At 41.8% G+C, this 15,399-nt stretch overlaps 1 protein-coding gene across 1 annotated transcript; it reads right to left on the reverse strand.

Moving 5' to 3' along the window:
* Positions 1-8,422: 8,422 nt before the first annotated feature.
* LOC138657419 (vomeronasal type-2 receptor 26-like) lies at positions 8,423-11,046 on the reverse strand. Its single transcript, XM_069745204.1, has 2 exons — positions 10,863-11,046; positions 8,423-9,348 (listed from the first exon to the last, which is right to left on the reverse strand). The coding sequence occupies exons 1-2, from the start codon at positions 11,044-11,046 to the stop codon at positions 8,423-8,425; spliced, it is 1,110 nt and encodes a 369-aa protein (XP_069601305.1).
* Positions 11,047-15,399: the final 4,353 nt, after the last annotated feature.

A 15,399-nucleotide genomic window follows, 5' to 3' on the forward strand; every position in this document is an offset into this window, starting at 1 on the left:
CTGTCGCCAAAAAACAAATCAGGAATCGGAATTCTTGGTTCTAGCATCGATTTCTGATCAATAGTATCTTGAATCTTTTGTACATTTACAACGAGATTATCCATTGAGGAGCACAGAGCCTGAATATCCATGTCCACAGCTGTGTCCTGAAGCACTCTAATGTCTAGGGGAAAAAAAAGACTGAAGACAGAGCTAAGAAAAAAAAATGATGTCAGGATTTCTTTTTTCCCTCTATTGGGAATCATTGGTGGGGCTCCTTGTACTGTTATGGCTGGCAATCAGGCAACACAGCGTGCAGTAATCAGCGCACATACAGAGATCTGGCAATAACCAAAAACAATAGGACGAGCTCTGAGACGTGGAATCTCTGTAGACTGCAGTACCTGATCTATCCTCACACAACTATAAGCAGCAGTGGATTGCGCCTAACAACTACCTATGCAACTCGGCACTGCCTGAGGAGCTGACTAGCCTGAAGATAGAAATACAAGCCTGACTTACCTCAGAGAAATACCCCAAAGGAATAGGCAGCCCCCCACATATAATGACTGTTAGCAAGATGAAAAGACAAACGTAGGAATGAAATAGATTCAGCAAAGTGAGGCCCGATATTCTAGACAGAGCGAGGATAGCAAAGAGAACTATGCAGTCTACAAAAAACCCTAAAACGAAAACCACGCAAAGGGGCAAAAAGACCCACCGTGCCGAACTAACAGCACGGCGGTGCACCCCTCTGCTTCTCAGAGCTTCCAGCAAAAGACAATAGCAAGCTGGACAGAAAAAAACAGAAAACAAACTAGAAGCACTTATCTAGCAGAGCAGCAGGCCCAAGGAAAGATGCAGTAGCTCAGATCCAACACTGGAACATTGACAAGGAGCAAGGAAGACAGACTCAGGTGGAGCTAAATAGCAAGGCAGCCAACGAGCTCACCAAAACACCTGAGGGAGGAAGCCCAGAGACTGCAATACCACTTGTGACCACAGAAGTGAACTCAGCCACAGAATTCACAACACTCTTGTCCTGAGCAGGCGGGCACACTGGCACTAGCAATATTCACCTGTCCCCGTTCCACAGCCATGCGCCACTCCATCTTCCGGCTCTCTGCAGTGACTGTTCAGGCAAAGGGTAGCACGCACAAAACACGTCACCGTGCCCTCTGACCTGAACGTAACAGCCAGAGGACGTGGAAGACAGAGCGGCATAAAGTTGTTGGAATGGGGACAGGTGAATATCGCAATGCTCACCCTCCACCGTCATGCGCACCCTCCCCCGTCATACCCACCCTCCCGGCGCGGTCCCTGGCAGCTTCTCCGATGCGATGGTCTCTCCAGTGCCGGTAGCTTGTTCCTATGTTCAGCGGTCACTGGTACCGCTCATTAAAGTAATGAATATGCGCTCCATAGAGTGGAGTCACATCCATATTCATTACTTTAATGAGCGGTACCACATGACCGCTGAACACAGGAAGAGCTGCCGGCGCCCGGAAACCACCGGAGAAGCAGGGACTGCGCCGGGAGCAATTGAGTATGATGTGACAGAGAGAAAGACCGGTGGGAGAGGAGAGACAGACCGGTGAGGGTGACCCCAGTATAAGCAAAGAAGGGCACTTTCAGCCTAAAAAATGGACTGAAGATCTCAGCTTACACTCGAGTATATACGGTATATTCCAATATACTTACAGTTTACAGACTTGATCAATTGGCTCTTTATGGCGACTGTCATAATAATAATGTACAGTGAATATTCCTCCAATGATCATATCTCCATCCTGGAAATAATTTGTATTTAACCGAGGATAGTCTTTTGTAATAAAACAGTTTGGTCCTGAGCTTAGCTTCTGGCACTGTGTTACTGCAAAGACGATGAAAATAATAACTATTACTACTAGCGACTTCCCCGACATCTCTGCAGGTAGGAGGCTCATCCATGGAATATTCCCTGGAATATAATCTAATCATAACAGATACATCTGTGCTGCAGCTTTCTGAATGTTGTATACAGCTGTAGGTTCCTGAACGAGCCATATTATATAGTGTGGATGGTGCTTGTGAAAGCTTGGGAGGGAATATTATTAGCACAATATTAATATAAAATCATCTGCTCTATACAGTCATATGGGAATCAAGCAAAAAGCAGAATTGTACTGAAGACTTACAAATGATTTCTGATTACAAACTGTCACACTAAGCTACAATATTTTGCTATAATCATTGTTTCCGAAACATATAAAATACAATAAATGTTCCATATTCTGTTTTCTGATGGTTCAGTCCCTTTACTTTTTATTAATTTCAGGTAAATCAAAAATCTACACAGCTAAGATTTAAATTGAACCTTGATATCAATATTATAGTAATTATTAATCAGAATGATTGATATTGATAAAACTACTTCTAACCAGTGCACATGTTGATTATTAATATATAGCCATAGTTGGTAATAGATCCAAATAGAACCAGAATCGATCACCATGGGGTATTCAGGAATGTTTCAGCATTATAAATAAGCAAATCTGATGAAATTCGATTACACAGATTCACGCAAATTTTTCCAGAAAATTCAATTTCTACTGAATTAATTTGGCAAGAATTTAATAGCTGGTAAGATCCTAATATTATGATCCAAGGACTCTCCAGTCCCCACATCATATTATTTAGATAAGTTAATAGAGAAGAGTGTAACCGTGGATGTTAGGGTTTGGTGGATTTGGCCTAACTTTATAAAAAAGTTTGGTTTGGGTACCAAAACTGTATCCAAATTTGATCTCGAACTCGGACCCCATTCAAATGGATGGGGGGTCCGACCATGCGGTAGTTCACATGCTGTTATCTGTGTAACAGCATGGGAAACACTGGCTTTGACGTACAGGTAACCTTACTGCCGGTATCAGCTGCTGGGTATTGCGATTCAAACGCTGTCACACAGAGGACAACATGTGAGCCAGTATTTAGCACTTCGCCTCGGCTATTCCCACTTGCCTTGGTGTGCTGGCAAGTGGGATAACGGATTTGTGGTTGATGTCAGCGGTGTAATGTCTACTGACATTGAGCCCAGGGGTTAATAATGCAGAGGCGTCTATCAGGCATGACTAACCCCTTACTGAAAAGTAATAAACACACAGCGAAAAGTTCTTTATTTGTATAACGCACTCCCGGATCCTCTGTTACCCATTTATTACCTTTAAAAAAATCAAATAATCCAAAAGAGTTCACAGTGAAACCATTCTTTGTTTCACGAAGGTACCCAATTTTGCTACATCAAGACAGTGTGCTGAGCGGTGAGATGAGTAATGAAACCACTCAACACGCCAGGTTGGTGGTCCCAGAGGAACAGGTAAAAGCAGAGGAGGATGCATAAGGAATAACAATATATCAATTTTCTGGACTGTCGTCAAACAGGTGGAGGCAATGGGAGGATGGCTTTCAGCGATAGAAGGGGGCTCATGGTACCATACAAACTGTTAGTGAAGGTGTAGGAGCCGATGAACCAATGGAGGAGGACAAGGAGAAAAAGGTGATGGACATGCAACAGTCAGGCTATGAAGAGGATAATGATACCCTCTCTGTTGTCTGTGGTTGGCTGGAGGGGACGAAGGAAGAAAACTTTGAGTGTTACCATGCCACCAACACACCATGGACCTATACCTCATGGAAGCGTCTGACACATGAGTGCCTTCTTGCTGCATTAACTTCAACATGATGTCCGTGTTCTTAGGGTTAGAAATAGCGCTGACTACTGGGTTGCCATTCTGTTACATCCACGGTACAATAGTACATTTATCCAGATACCCCCCTCGGAAAGGAATTTGCATGTTTGAGTTTTGAAATATGCTTGTAGTCATGCGTAAAAGTGGTTTTCCCCGAGACAGCAGTGAGGCACATAGTGTGCATCAATATTGTACAAGTCCAACTCTGGGAATGTCTAGTCGTATTCACAAAAACATTAGCAGAAGCAGCAGCAGTGTAAGTGACATAAGCAATTTCTGTGAGTCGTTTCACACATTTTTTGCACCAGCCCATGCACCAGCAAAACAAAGTACAAGTCTGACACATTGTGAATGACTGGAGAGGATGATACAGGAGCTCAACATTAATGCCATTAGGGTAGATTCAGACCATTTTGCATTTTGGTCTTCAAAAATTGAAGAGTGGCCTAAGCTCGCCTGTCACGCCCTGGAGGATTTGTCATGCCTGGCAGCCAGCGTTCTCTCAGAACATGCGCTGCTGATGGTGTACGGATGGATAAGGGCATCCGGCTGTCCCCTCAAAGTGTTAACTGCCTAACTTTCATCAAAGTGAACAAGTCATGGATCTCCAATGACTTTCGCACCCCAGTTGCAGACTGGGCAGAGTAGGCGATGGAGTCGATTTTAGTGTCATGCATTGATCTTGCGTTATTGCAGTCTGTTACACCTTTGTGGTGGCTTCTGTGCTTGTTGTGGCTAGAGCTGCTGATACTACAAAACATTTTTGAAATGTGGAGACTTGAAGTTGGGTCTCCATCTGGTGGGTTGCCTGTAGTAGAAGGTGTGTCAGAGGCTTATTATACTATTTTACTCTGTGTAAATTGATTCCACTTTAGTCATGTTTGACAATAATTTTTGAAATGTTGAGAATCCAAGTTGGGTCTCCATCTGGTGGGTTGCCTGTGTAAGTAGGTTTCCTCATCAGGGAGACCTGCGCTTACTTTCACTCAACTACATGTTACTTTTCTTACATTTTTCTCCCATTAGTAATGTATGAAACTGATGTTTGTGTCATCTTGAGTGTGGCTGGAAAAAAAAATTCAGGTGTTGCATAATGTATCATGGCTCCTTGTTGAAAAGGCTACACTGCTCCCTTAACAACCAGGTCCTCATTGAAACTTCAATTCAAACATGTAAATGGTGGCCCAGATCTTGATACTTAATGCATGGCCCTTGGCTGACTGCTGCTGTGCCAGTTGTAAATTCCTACTGTGGGTCTGTGGGTCAATTAATGCCATTTTTCATGGTGTCTGCACCTAATTTTACCTGTTTCTCCCATTAAATTCAATGGCATTCTGGTACATTCGTCAAATTGCTCGACAAATGTCTAAATGTTCGGCAAATCGAACCAAACCTTAAAAGAATTGCTCATCTTTAATGATGATTACTCGACTATTATCTGCATACTTTCTCAAGTTATGCTCAAGTAAGCACCACAGGTGATTAGACAAATCTCTATTAGTGAGCTGAAGTTTCGTGATTGGGAACATGTATTGGACCAGTGGCAAGATCTAACTTAGTTTGCTGCGGGTGCACTGTCATGCCCAGTCTCTAGTATAGTGTTAGAGAGGGTATTCAGCACGGCCAGTGGGTTTATAAAACCCTAGAAGACTAGATACTGCTCTGCAAATGTGGAAAATCTTACATTTATCAAAATCAACCAGATATGTTTCAGGCCAAACTTCATTCACCTACTGCTCAGTTATTACTTATACCATCTGCCTGCCTCCCTGTCTGACTTTGGCACAGTTCTGCTGCTGTCGATGTTGATGGACCATGCTTACCTGGACATCTACTCTAAGTATAACATGTAATTTATGCTGTACTGCTGCTGTGATTTCTGTTGCCGGCCCCACACTGACAGAAGTATCCTGTCTGCCCTATCACATTTTCATATAATGTGTCTCCTAGAACTGCACATCCATGCCAGCCTCACATCTCCTGGTAGTCATCTAGATTTAACAAAAGAACCACTCAAAGCAAATAATATCAAGACCCTAGAAAACAACCAAAAAACCAAAACACAAAGAGGATCCTTAAAATATAACTTTTAATAATTAAAGCTAAAAAAAGTTTGTTCCAATATATGCAACAAAGGTATTACAAAATGCAGCCCATGAGAGCCAGATACAAACTACCTTGCCCTGTCAGGTGCCCTATTCTTAGTCCCTACCTGACAACGGAGGTTGGCACCCTAAGTTTCTGCAGTAGGCGCCCCCGCTCCTCGACGTCTGGCCCTAGTAGCCCTAAATAGACCCTATATTCCCTAAAAGAGACGTGCCAAATATATCCACCCCAGAAAAAATGAAAGAAATATAAAAAATCAAAAAACTGCACAAATAAAAATAGAAAAAAATCAAGAAAATGAACATAGCAGAAAAACAAAAAAGATTTTTCTTGATCCGCCAAACCAGAGAGTCCCTTAAATAGGGATAGTCGAAAATGTCACTGCCAAAGGGGTAAAAATAACACCAATGTCTCTTTAATCCAGAAAAATATCAGCAGGCCACTCCATCCCATGTATATACTTAAGGGTGACCATATGCTTCTGTACATTCAATGACGTTTCCCAAAAAGGGACATATCCAATATAAATACCCCCAAAAATGAAAGGAATATAAAAAATTTATAAAAACTACAAAAATAAGAATAAAAAATGAAAAAAATAAACATAGCAAAAAAAAACAAAACAAAACACAAATTTGTTGTTTGCCAGAAGAAAAAAGTCCCTAAAAGGGAATAGAACAAAGTCACACCCCAATAGGTAAAAATACCAATGTCTCGTTTATCAGGGGACATGGATCAATGCCACAAAGATATCAAGATGCATCTTGATATCTTTGTGGCATTGATCCATGTCCCCTGATGAACCCCCAGGATTCTTACGGGGGGGAAACGCGTTGGGAAGAATAGGGAGGATGTCCCGGCAGGAGACTAATGGAGCTGGATGATCGCATCACCACCCACAACGCCTCTGGGACGCAGATGAGTAGAAGCGTTGGATACAGCAATGAACTATGGGGTGCTTTGGGACAATTTTTTAACCTGCTTTGGTGGTCCTCTGTTTTTTCTTTTTGCTGGGATGTTTCTGGTATGATGTGGGCCACTGTCCTTTTGTGAATTCCATACATCTGGGAGTCATTGGACTTTGGATTTATTTTTTGGACTATATGTATTATTTTTTTCTTATAAGTATAAATATGGGATGGAGTGGCTCGCTGATATTTTGTGGATAAACGAGACATTGGTATTTTTACCTATTGGGGTGTGACTTTGTACTATTCCCTTTTAGGGACTTTTTTCTTCTGGCAAACAACAAATTTGTGTTTTGTTTTGTTTTTTTTGCTATGTTTATTTTTTTCATTTTTTATTCTTATTTTTGTAGTTTTTTTTTAATTTTTTATATTCCTTTCATTTTTGGGGGTATTTATATTGGATATGTCCCTTTTTGGGAAACGTCATTGAATGTACAGAAGCATATGGTCACCCTTAAGTATATACATGGGATGGAGTGGCCTGCTGATATTTTTCTGGATTAAAGAGACATTGGTGTTATTTTTACCCCTTTGGCAGTGACATTTTCGACTATCCCTATTTAAGGGACTCTCTGGTTTGGCGGATCAAGAAAAATCTTTTTTGTTTTTCTGCTATGTTCATTTTCTTGATTTTTGATTATTTTTATTTGTGCAGTTTTTTGATTTTTTATATTTCTTTCATTTTTTCTGGGGTGGATATATTTGGCACGTCTCTTTTAGGGAATATAGGGTCTATTTAGGGCTACTAGGGCCAGTCGTCGAGGAGCGGGGGTGCCTACCGCAGAAACTTAGGGTGCCAACCTCCGTTGTCAGGTAGGGACTAAGAATAGGGCACCTGACAGGGCAAGGTAGTTTGTATCTGGCTCTCATGGGCTGCATTTTGTAATACCTTTGTTGCATATATTGGAACAAACTTTTTTAGCTTTAATTATTAAAAGTTATATTTTAAGGATCCTTGTTGTGTTTTGGTTTTTTAGTCATCTAGATTTAAAAGTGTTATACTTTAATTATGCTGCTAGACTGCGGTTACTGACCCTACTCTGCCAGACTTTTCTTTGCAAGTAGGAGTATTTTTCATGACTTGTTGACAAGCTATTACGTCTTTACTTTGAAAACAATGAATCTCTTCCTGCTCCCTGAAAACAAAGTTTTTTACCTTGTTGTCTAAAAATTATCCATGTGGAAAATTTTTAGACAACAAGGTTAAAAACTTTGTTAATTTAAACATTTCATCCACTTTTCAATAGAAGTGTTGCTGGCGAGAACTGGTGTATTGCTTCCAAAATTTTTGCGCAAAACTTTTGCTACATTTTCACACCATAAAAAGTACAAAATCTACGTGATGAATACTCATCTTTATCTTGTTTTTTAATGACCTGCAAGCTTTTCTTTTCAAAATTTTGACAACAAACATTTGACTAAAATATTGTAATAAGTTCATTAGTTGTCTAAAAGATCAATTTAATGTATTTTATGTAATTTTTTTTTTAAGGCTTTCGCTGTTATAGGATTCTGAACCACTGATTACACATAACAGAATTCTAGCAAAGACCTAAAACTGAAAATGTATAATTGGCCATTATGTTAATATAGAAACTACACAATGGAAATATCTGAATACATCACATTGCTAAACATGATTTATGTGGTTAGATTTTCTCTATCATATTTAGGCTTTTTTAACAAATTGTCCTTGGAATTTAAGTCCGGTCTCAGGATAATAATATAACATTTAGGGTAAAATAAACAGGCCAAAATGCCAACACTTGAAGACAATATAGCAAATATTTCTACAAGAACTGAACTTTTTCCAGTTACACTTAAATATGCCGGAATAAAAGCCACCCAGACGCTGCAGACAACCAACATGCTGAAAGTGATGTATTTAGCTTCATTAAAGCTATCTGGCAAATTTCTTGCAAGGAAAGCAACCAAGAAACTCACTGCAGCAAGAACACCAATATAACCCAGAATTATGGAAAATGCTACTATTGAGCCTTCATTACACTGAAGAATAATTTTGTCCACATACAAGTCAAAGTTGTTTTCTGGAAATGGCGGAACAGTAGATAACCAGATAATGCAAAGTACAACTTGGGTAAATGAACAAACAAAGACTAAACAGTTGGTGATCTTTACTCCAATAAATTTTCGACCCTTGCTCCCAGGTTTGGTGGCTTTGAAGGCCAAGTAGACCATAATTGTCTTAGCCAGAATAGAAGAGATGGCTACTGAGAAGATGATCCCAAATAAAGTCTGACGAAGCATACAGGTGACTCTGGTAGGACGATCAAGGAACAAAAATATACAGAGGAAGCTTAACATAATGGAGACAAGTAGGAGGAAGCTTAGGCTTTGGTTAGATGCTTTTACGACTGGTGTGTCTCTACATAAAGTGAAGATTCCTAAGATAAATGAAGTTTTGAGGAAAAGAAAAATAACAATGAGAGTTATTATAAGAGTTATTGAGTCATCGGTATATGATAAAAATTCTGTCTCCTTTGGTGCACATTGATTGTTGTCATTTGGCCACTGGTCTCTAGGACACCTGATGCATGATCGCTTGTCTAAAAGAAGGATATAAAAAAATAAAAATAAAATAATCTATAAAAGTGCATTGAGGATTGTTTTTATAGATTTCAGTTTTGGCCCTGTGCAGAACTAGAGATCCTTAGCTAATCCTATTTCTGATAACCAGATGATGTGACAACGTGGATATTTGTAACTTCTGCTGGAGGGAAAATAAAATGTTTGGTCTTTTTCGTGGATAAGTCTTTTAAATTAAATACATGGATTAAATAGAAATAAGATGTGACTTGATATGGCATCAGGGTCTGTTGTTAGAAGACTACAAGTGCTAACTGATATAGTAAATAAATGAGTCTGACATTTACAGTTACATTTACGGTTCTCTATAATATAAGAAGTTGGGGAATGTGATCCCCAATCTGACAACCAGTCCAGTACGTGCATTCAAGTGTAGAACGAATGACATGCAGCAGTGTATCTAGAGTCCAACAGGCTCTGGAGAAAAATTTAGTCATGAGCCCACTCCAGTATGTTCATCAAATGTACAGACCCCTCTAGTGTTTTTGATCCTATATAAACATATGTGATCGCTTATCCATTTATAATTCATAAGATTTAAAATATATAAATCTCATAGAAAACATGACAATAAGATGATTTTCTAAGTAGTACTTTTAAATAGTAGTCAAACTGCTAGGCTTGTGGAGACGGAGCTGGAATTCCTAGATGTTCTAGTGGAGATTGAGAATGGTAAAATTTGTACATCTTTATATCGAAAACCCGTGGCAGCAAATACGATGATGCATTTTAAGAGCTTTCATCCTATGCACACGAAGCAGGCGTTGCCCCGTAGTCAGTTTTTAAGGGTAAGTCGAGTTAACAATACCGATGAGGTGTTTGAATGCCAATCAGAGGAGATGTTACAGAGATTTAAAAAGAGGGGCTACCCAGAGAACTTGTTAGTGTCAGCAAGGCAGAAAGCAGCAACAGAAAGAAGGACGGGTAGCGAACACGGGTTATCAATGCAGATTCCTGAGACAGGGAAAAGATTTACCTTTTGCTTTGCATATAGCAACATGGATTGACAGATTAGGTTGGCTATCAAGAGAAATTGGCATATTCTGGGACAGGATAAAGAATTGGCGAGTGTTGTAGCCAGAGGTCCTTTGATAGCCAACAAAAGAAGTGTCAGACTGAGAGACAAATTAGTGAGAAATCGGATAACTAAGTTCAATCAGAACTGGTTAAGTACTGCGGTACCGAAAGGCAATTTCAAGTGCGGACACTGTTCAGTGTATAGGCAGTACACAACGGAGCGGGTTCTCCAGATAGGGGCACTGACACATGTAGTAAATGATTTCATCACGTGCAGGACGGACCACGTAGTTTATGTGGTCTTCTGTCCCTGTACGTACTACTACATAGGGAAGACTATACGACCTATGTATGTCCGTTTCCGGGAGCATTGTAGGTCGGTGGCGACAGGTAAGGGGGTACCGCGCCTGATCACCCATGTTAGAGAGAGACATTAGGGTAGTGCAGAATGTCTTACCTTTGCGGGGATCGAGAAGGTCAGTCTGCCAGCCAGAGGAGGTGATTTGGATAATTTGCTCCTCAGAGCCGAGGCGAGATGGATCATGCGCAGTAACGCGATGGGGCCCTTGGGCTTTAATGATAGGATAGAGCTTTCGATATTTCTGATTGAGGGGACAATTTAGATAGTCTTCGGTATACATAGCGAGGTGCCATTTGTGAAATAAGCGATTCATGGAACGCGATATTGTTCTTGTATATATGTACACATGTATTGTTTACACGAGTTTATTGATTTGGTTTATTTTTGCAGCCAGTATTCGTCAGCTGTAGAGAAATGCATATTACGTGATGCTATTTTAAATTGTGCTTTTTATAGTAAGTGTATTTTTATATTGTGGGAGGGATCTGGTGGTGGAGGGAGGTGTCATGGCCGACACTATATTTCCGCTGCATGTAAAGAAGCTGCGGAGACACCATCACGTGTTTCTCGACGCAAGCAGTGAATAGCCAGGCCTTTCCCCGGGAAGGAACAACCACGGGAAGGGCAGCATCCTATGAAGGAAAGCCACCTATGCCAAGCATGGCATCCATCCACAGACAGCTGTTTCAGGGTGTTTGCCCCTCATCAGTGTGGATAGGAATCTGGCTATTAGGAGCAGTGCCTAGTAAAAAGGCTATAAAGGCACAGATGATTGGCCTCGGGGAGACCAAAACATCCAACACTGCGGAGACACCATCACGTATTTCTCAACGCATTGATTCCAGAACACTGCCCCCATCCCTTATGAGAAATATGCAGATGCATATAAAGAAGCTGCGGAGACATCATCACGTGTTTCTCGACGCAAGCAGTGAATAGCCAGGCCTTTCCCCGGGAAGGAACAACCACGGGAAGGGCAGCATCCTATGAAGGAAAGCCACCTATGCCAAGCATGGCATCCATCCACAGACAGCTGTTTCGGGGTGTTTGCCCCTCATCAGTGTGGAGTAGGAATCTGGCTTTTAGGAGCAGTGCCTAGTAAAAAGGCTATAAAGGCACAGATGATTGGCCTCGGGGAGACCAAAACATCCAACACTGCGGAGACACCATTTCGTGTTTCTCAACGCATTGATTCCAGAACACTGCCCCCATAGCCAGATTCCTACTCCACACTGATGAGGGGCAAACACCCCGAAACAGCTGTCTGTGGATGGATACCATGCTTGGCATAGGTGGCTTTCCTTCATAGGATGCTGCCCTTCCTGTGGTTGTTCCTTCCCGGGGAAAGGCCTGGCTATTCACTGCTTGCGTCGAGAAACACGTGATGGTGTCTCCGCAGCTTCTTTACATGCATCTGCATATTTCCCAAAAGGTATGGGGGCAGTGTTCTGGAATCACTGCGTTGAGAAACACATGATGGTGTCTCCGCAGTGTTGGATGTCTTGGTCTCCCCGAGGCCAATCATCTGTGCCTTTATAACTATATTTCCACTGTCTTGCCCTTGCACAAACCGACCCGTAGAAGCGCAATCACAGCGCAAAACGGCTGTCGTCCCTGTTCTCCCCTGCTCACACGAGCTTCGGCTCCGTCGTTCCCGGCCATGAATTTTATCTGGATTTGTTGCTAATAAAAGTTTGAATTTCATGAAGACCGGTGAGTGCCCTCATCTTTTCTTATATATGGATTGTACAGCTGGTCTTTCTCCTTTTTTCTGAGGAGCACCCGAGGTCGGAAATTCTATGGCTGTTTAAACCGCTGCTGAGCACCTAGTTTTGAGGCAGCTGTCTGGAGATAACCTCTGTGCAAGAGACTGTGCCGCCCTGCTTGCATTTTCTTGTTGGTGGATACTCCGTGATTCTTCTGTGCCTTTTAATTATTGGGTATTCAAGCTGGACACGTGGCATGAACTGGCTGTCTGTGCCTTGGAGTTCCTGGCCTGCCCTGCCACTAGCTGGATTGGGCTAGACTTCTCTACACCACCGAATGATAACAGCGAAACATATCCTCAAATCCAATGTAATTTTTAGGAGGCCTATACCCATGCACCTCTTCACACCCATACATGGGTATAAGCTTCCTGATTTTGCCTTTTTGCTGTTATCCTCCTCTTTCTCCTCATCAGCCACTACCACTGGATCACCATGATACCGTGGTCTGTAATGCAACAGCCACATTATTGTGTTAAAGGGTGTTTTTGATGCTCGAAAAAAATGTTAACGCATTATGTTGATGTGTACCCACCAGGGGGAAATGTTTGTCAGCCCATACACTTAGTTTATGTGCTTTACATGTACTGTATAGGTGACCCGCTCCTTTAAACTGGGAAAACATTTTTAGGCCATTCTCCACGTTTCTCCCGACACCACCACTAGATCACCAGGGTGAACATGTTCCGTGATGCAGCAGCCAAGTTATTGTGTTAAAGGGTGTTTATGATGCCAGTAAAAAAAATGTTTACACACTATGTTCATGTGTACCCCCCAGGGGCAAATGTTTGTCAGCCCATGCACTTAGTTTATGGGCACTACAAATATTGGAGACCATCTCCTTTAAATTGGAAAAATATTTTTTAGGAGGACATCTTCCACCTCTCTTCAGACACCACCACTAGCTCACCCGTGTGAATGTGTTCCATGATGCAAAAGCCAAGTTAGTTTTTTGAAGGCTGTTTATGATGTCCGTAAAAAAATATATTTACACAGTATGTTGAATTGTACCCCTGGGGGAAATGTTTGTCAGCCCAAATACTTACTGCATGGGCATTACAAGTATTGGAGACCCGCTCCCTTAAACTGAGAAAAGGGGGATTGGGATGCGTGCAAATTTGGGACAGGCCTTGCATTCACTTCATGGGCAAACTTTATGGGAGTACCTGATGACTAATAATGGGAACTTTGTTTTCATGTGGCCATTCAAGACGTCGGTTCGAAGGGTTATTGGGATGCATGTAACGTTGGTCCTGGGCAGGTCTTGCATTCAATACATAGGCAAACAGTATAGGAAGACCAAATGAATAATGGGAACTTTGGTTTCATGTGGACACCCAGGACGAGGGGTCAAAGGCCTATTGGGGTGTGTGTAACTTTGAAGCAGGGCAGGCATTGCATTAAATGCATAAGTAAACAGTATGGGAGTACCAAATGAATAATATAAACTTGGTTTTCCTGTGACCATCCAGTACATGAGTTCAAAGGCTTATTGGGGTACATTAACTTTGGGGCATGGCAGGACTTGCATTCTATGCATAAGCAAGCAGTATGGCAGTACCAAATGAATAACGTGAACTTGGTTTTCCTGTGGCCATCCAGTATGTGGGTTCAAAGGCCTATTGGGGTGCGTGTAACTTTGGGGCAGGGGAGGCCTTGCACTCAATGCATAAGCAAGCAGCATGGAGTACCAAATGAATGCTGGGAACTTTGGTTGCATGTGGTCATCCATGACGTCTGTTCAATGGGTTGTTGGGGTGCGTCCAAATTTTAGGCAGCCCTGCCACTCACTGCATATGCAATAACAGTATAAGGGACCCACTGTTTAATAATGGGAACAACAAAGCATAGCCGGCTGATGGCTCTCTAAGAATAATGAGGGCCAATTGCTGACCCTATAGAAGTAGACTTTGTGACTTTCAGAATCTATCCTTCATAAATAATTCAGGATGTGTCTGATGATGTGTCACAGACCACATGGCCAAAAAAGGTTGTAAAATGTTAAAATCACATTTCCCAGTGAATACATTTGTCTTGGTTGAAAGCAATGCTAAAGTTGAAAAACGCATCAAGAATGTTACGTGCGAACATAGCCCAAGTGGTGGAGGAGTGTTTTTGTTTTGGGTTGTTTATTTTGCCCTACATAAACGTTATTACCCTGGAATTGGATGTCCGTTAAAATATTTCCCAGGGAAATCCATTTTGGTTTAGTTTTTGTATGTTTTATTGTGTGCCTGTAAAAGTGGCGTAAGACTCTGACAACATTGTTTACAGAAGTGACCTAAAAGTCAGAAATACTTCCAGGGGAATTCTCCATGATGTTCCCATGTCATTTGAGCACTGTTCCTATCGATTTCAGACATTTTTAGACCCTGAAAAGACCCTCGGGGGGTTGCAGTGTGAGGGAGCGCCAGAGCTGTAATCGTGGCTGAGCATATCAGATCGTGCGTGCTCTGGTCTCCTTTCATATAAAATGACCATCCTTTAGTCAGTGTACTTGTCTCTCTATTTTCCACCACTTCAGGTTCTCTTCCGGGTTGCTGGAGATCTTCTCCATATATGCGCACAAACAGAGACACAGTCCAGTTGCAACTTAAAAGGTAAAATTTTACTTGTTTCTTTTCGCAGCAAATCCTTATTCGATATAACAACAGCATAGAGTTTCATACAGTCCCCATTCTCCACTTTCCCTGCACCTCTTCATACGGTCTTCAGTACATGCCCAGGTCCTACCGTCTCCTGCGGTAACGCAGCGTCCTCCTTGTTCAGACTCACTACGCTCAGGCTTTCCCTCATACATTTCTCAATGGATCTGAGGGCATCTGCCCATGCAGTGAGCTGCCACATTATAGAGCCACCTGAGTCCC

The sequence above is a fragment of the Ranitomeya imitator genome, chromosome 1 (genome assembly GCF_032444005.1).
Source record: "Ranitomeya imitator isolate aRanImi1 chromosome 1, aRanImi1.pri, whole genome shotgun sequence".
Classification (NCBI taxonomy): domain Eukaryota; kingdom Metazoa; phylum Chordata; class Amphibia; order Anura; family Dendrobatidae; genus Ranitomeya; species Ranitomeya imitator.

Bases quoted from the DNA above. Each gene is read 5' to 3' on its own strand.
- LOC138657419 (XM_069745204.1), bottom strand. From the start codon at position 11,046: ATGTATACCGAAGACTATCTAAATTGTCCCCTCAATCAGAAATATCGA. The intron at 9,349-10,862 runs GTAAGACATTCT...TCCTTCTTTTAG, and splicing joins CCTTCTCGATCCCCGCAAAG to ACAAGCGATCATGCATCAGG.